Below are 4822 nucleotides of genomic sequence, written 5' to 3'. Positions count from 1 at the left end.
GGATTTAGATCGATCATAAATGAGAAACGGTTTGTGACCCGACCCGTTTTGTTTAACCCACCTTCGGCATGATGAAGGCCAACAAGGCCCACTTTAACATCCAATTAAACTCGTGAATTTCTTTTTGAACCCCCAAATGTGTCGTACCTCACGAGTTTCTTATTACATTTTTGGTTTCTAGAATCCTTCGCCTTAAGCTTCAAACTCACAAACAAACCGATGACCTTCTACTTCATTTTGGATAACATTATTAGTTTTTTTAATTTTTGGTACAAGTGAAAAAAGAAAAGAAAATAAAAAGAAATTATTTAAAAATAAAATTTAACCGGTATTCGTTGGTAGGACTTTGTGATTCTTTTAATAAATTCGTTTCTTTTTTGTTTTGTTTATTTTAAAGCAACAATATGAAAAATTCTTTAGAACTATTAGAATACACATGTTCAATCTTATTATCTATATCAACAAGATATTAGCAACTATACATTATTGACTTTTCAAATTCTGAGTTATCATTAAGTTTTTTGGAATAAGGCTGGTGTCAAAGCAGTTTCTTTGGATATTAGGTATAGTGATGGAACAATTATAAAGGCCTCTGATTATCATTTGATTCATGATAAATTAAAAAGAGAGATTGTATCATCTCAAAGGGATGGTTATGTTAGTGTTAGCTTTGAAGTAGTTGAAGGGTTGCAAAATTAAAAAAAAAACCTTCAAGAAGGCATTCAAAATCAAGAAGAGTCAAAGATGGTCGAAGAACCATGCCTGTTGGCTTATTAGATTACCTAATTAGAAAAAGGTGATTGTAAGCGAGTGGATGCAAATTGCACGGTCAAGGTTAGAGTATGACTTGAACTTGATAAAGGTTGATAAATAGTGATTCAACATGGTAGAGCAGCAAGGTAATTGATGGATAAATTGAAATCGCTACGGTTTCAAGTCAAGGTGAAGATTGTAGAAGTGTGTCTTAAAACCTTTAAGTGACGAAGAGAAAGAAGACATGTTTCAAGATTGCCGAAAATAAGAGAGCCATAGAGGAAGCTCTAGCGGGCGGCGGCAGGTCTGGTCCGAACGGTTCTTGGGTATCAAGTTTGGTCGATTCGGTTTGTGGATCTATTCATTAACGTTAGAATATTTTGTATTAATTTAGATATGCTTTAAATTAATATAAAATGTTGTATTTGCTAAAAGTACAATATGTGGTAACCCCTAAGGATTAAAGGTTGATAAAGGCTTTAAGGTTTGTTGTAGGGTTGAGAGTTAGCTGACGTAAGAGGCATGAAGCTATATATATATATATATATATATATATATATATATATATATATGTGTGTGTGTGGTTTTGTCTGTGAGAATCAAAGTGTCCTTTTCAACTTTAATGTTGAGGTATTTCTAGTGGTGTTTGCTATGGACCTTAGGCACTTGTAAATAACAACCATCACTGAGAGAATGTAGGAGTGGACAGTTAATCCATTGTTATATCGGGAAAAATGGTCAAATTACTACTTTTGTACTATTACAAATAAGGGATGCGACATTTCCTTGTTTTCCCATCTCATACGGCTCCTCCCAAAGGAAGATAATGAATTCAGTAAAGGGGTGGCATATCTAGTCAATGGGCGCTCGAATTAGAAAAAAGGAGACCCATAAGACACCGTAGCGTTATTCTACATCACTTGCCTCAACATTATCCCTAGTGGCCCATTTTCATATATACTAATACATATACCTTCAAGTACGAGGACTTGTAAAGGTTGAAATTGTAAGTTGAGTGTGCGCCTAAGAGGGGGTGAATTAAGTACTATAAAACTTTTTTCGGTTTTGACTTGTTTTAAGAATCTTTCCTTAGAGATTACTATGTGATGAATACGGTAAATGCTGAAAGATAAAAAACACTGAGAGATATTCTGGTTCCCCTAACAGATCGAGAGTACTCCGGTCCCCTTTCAACATGAAAGAGATTTTACTATTGTTAGGAATTTTACAAGACTCTTCCTAGCTTTTCTATATAAACACTAACAATCACACCAAGAATAATCTTCTTGGATTTTCAGTAAGTTCAAAAAGAGAACAATCCTCCTTTTTAATGAACCTCTTGTTTCCAACAATCTTGGACAACAAGGATACACAAAGTAATCTGATTTTTTGATAAGTATGTAAAATGGAACTGTATATGTATCAATCTATGGATTGATCTTCTCCTTATAACAAACAAATCTCACAATGTTACACAAGTGTTCACTATGAATGGAATGAAACTTATGATTATTTTCTATGAAGGTTAAGTGCAGAAAGTTTCACTCTAAAAAATTCTGGTTTTGAACACTTAGAAAATATTTTGAAAGATGAAGAGAATATTTGAATGTTTGAAAATTTTGCAAAAGGAAGTGAGATTGAAATCTGAAGAAATGATGTTTATATAGTCTCTAAACACCTATACAAAATAGTGTAATTCATGAAAGGATGTCATGGTTCAAGAACTCTTTTTGGAAAACATTTGAATGAAAAAATGCAAATTTTGTTGGCACTAGTACAGTGTTAATGGATTAACACATATAGGTTAATGGGTTAGCACACTTTACAACATTCCAAAATATCCAATTCCAAAATTCAAAATATCCATATGTTAATCGATTAACATCCTGGTGTTAACCGATTAACACCTTGCAACATTCCAAAAATATTTAATTTTAACAAGTGTTAATTGATTAACATCCTAGTGTTAACCGATTAACATCAACCAAGAATGCAAAAATTGATTTGTAATGAAATGAAAAACTATGTTTTAATGCATCAAATCATTTTAATGTATCATGGCATGAATGAATAATATTTTAAACACTTGTATACACAAGGAGAGATTGAGTGTTATATACCTTAAAATTTGAAGATCATTTCATAACCAATTCTTCAAGACTTTGATAAAACTTGAAAATATTGTCTTTTTGCAAAGAGTCTTTATCCATTCCTTTTTGCTAGTCTTGACTTGCTTGTAGAATGTCTTCATCAAAACATATTGAGAAGCATGCCTTCACATTCTTCCCATTTTTGATGATGACAAACTTTTCTTGAAAATTAGCTCCAATCTTGTTTTCTTTAACACATAGACTCCCCCCTTGATCAAATCTCCCCCTTGATCCATAATTCAGAGTTTTTAAAGTACTTTTTGCCAGCTGGATTTTTGTGTTAGAGAAAAGCATACATATAATACACAAATAATTCTTCTCCCCTTTGTCATTAACAAAAAAGGATGGGAAAAGATGATAAAGTAAAAATTATATCCATACAACATAAATAGTATGCACAAAAAACATATAGTGCACAAACAAGTTACATAAAACGCAAACACATATAAATATAGCAATACAACAACCAAAGTATTCTAACAAAACAAAAGAAAAATAAAGTGGATGAACGTTACAGGGTTAATCGATTAACACCAATGTGTTAATCGATTAACGCGTTTGAAAAAGCTGAAAATACTCACACACAAAAATAGGTTAATCGATTAACCTGTATGTGTCAACCGATTAACACATACCAAAAAATAATAGCTTTGCATTTTCCAACATACAATGAAATTTTTAAAAGGGTCACTTTGACATGTTATAATATACCATAATGCAACTTTGTATGTACAAAACATGTAATAAAAATACATTGAGCAACATGTAATATGAAAAAGGTTAGAAAAACATGAAAAACTCATATACTTAGAAATTTAATAATGTTTTGAAAATAAATTTTAGAGAGTACATTTGATTCGTTATAGACTATAATGAATAAATATTGAAGAATTAAATGTCACCTTCATCTAAAATGTCAAGCTCCCGCCGAATTTTGTAAAAAGGTTCCTTTGCGAGAGGTTTGGTAAAGATGTCCGCTAATTTGTTATGAGTATCAACGAAAGAAACTTCGACATCACCTTTAAGCACATGATCACGTAGAAAATGATGCTTAATATCAATGTGTTTGGTTCTTGAGTGCGTGACCAGATTTTTAGTAATGTTAATCGCACTTGTGTTGTCACAACGTACAGGGATGCATCCAAGATCGAAGTTGTTGTTTAAGCCAAAGTTTTTGTGCACAACAACTACCTGTTGCTATGTATTCCGCTTCGGCCGTACTAAGAGTAACGTAAGCTTATTTCTTGCAGCCCAAGAAACTAATGCATTTCCTAGAATGTGACATGTTCCACTTGTACTTTTTCTATCAGTTTTGCAACCTGCATAGTCCGAGTCAGAATATCCAACTAAATCACATATACTACCTTTTCGATACCATAGGTTGACATTCGTTGTTCCTTTGAGATACTTCATGATCCTTTTAACAGCAGTGAGATGCGATTCCTTTGGATTGGCTTGAAACCGTGCACAAAGACATACATTAAACATTATATCAGGACGGCTTGCCGTCAAATATAGTAAGGAACCAATCATACGTCGATACTTTGTGATATCAATCAAAACACCTGATTCATCTTGATCAACATAAGTTTCGAATCCCATTGGAGTAGACATTGCCTTGCAACTATCCATGTCGAATCTTTTCAACAACTTTTTGCAGTACTTTGATTGGTTTATGAAGATGTCATATTTTAGTTGCTTAATTTGGAGTCCAAGAAAATAGTTCATCTTACCCATCATGGACATCTCGAATTCCCCTTGCATCATCAATGAAAAATCTTCATACATTTCTTTGTTTGTTGAGCCGAATATGATATCGTCAACATAGACTTGAACCAATAAAGTGTTACCTTTTATTTTCTTAATAAACAAGGTCTTGTCAATTTTACCTTTTTCAAATCCTCTTTCACAAAGAAAGT

The 4822-nt window shown here is 32.7% G+C and overlaps 1 protein-coding gene across 1 annotated transcript; it reads right to left on the bottom strand.

Moving 5' to 3' along the window:
• Positions 1–4100: 4100 nt before the first annotated feature.
• On the bottom strand, positions 4101–4535 carry LOC127121664 (uncharacterized mitochondrial protein AtMg00240-like). The gene has a single exon (XM_051052118.1). It carries the CDS (start codon positions 4533–4535, stop codon positions 4101–4103), a length of 435 nt encoding a protein of 144 aa, XP_050908075.1.
• Positions 4536–4822: the final 287 nt, after the last annotated feature.

Source organism: Lathyrus oleraceus, chromosome 2 (genome assembly GCF_024323335.1).
Source record: "Lathyrus oleraceus cultivar Zhongwan6 chromosome 2, CAAS_Psat_ZW6_1.0, whole genome shotgun sequence".
In the NCBI taxonomy this organism is placed as follows: Eukaryota; Viridiplantae; Streptophyta; class Magnoliopsida; order Fabales; family Fabaceae; genus Lathyrus; species Lathyrus oleraceus.
Note: the sequence above shows the minus strand (reverse complement) of the source record. Positions and strands in the feature narration are given on the sequence as shown.

What these genes read in the sequence shown, in the direction of transcription:
- LOC127121664 (XM_051052118.1), bottom strand. Translation starts at nt 4,535, where the DNA reads ATGGATAGTTGCAAGGCAATGTCTACTCCAATGGGATTCGAAACTTAT.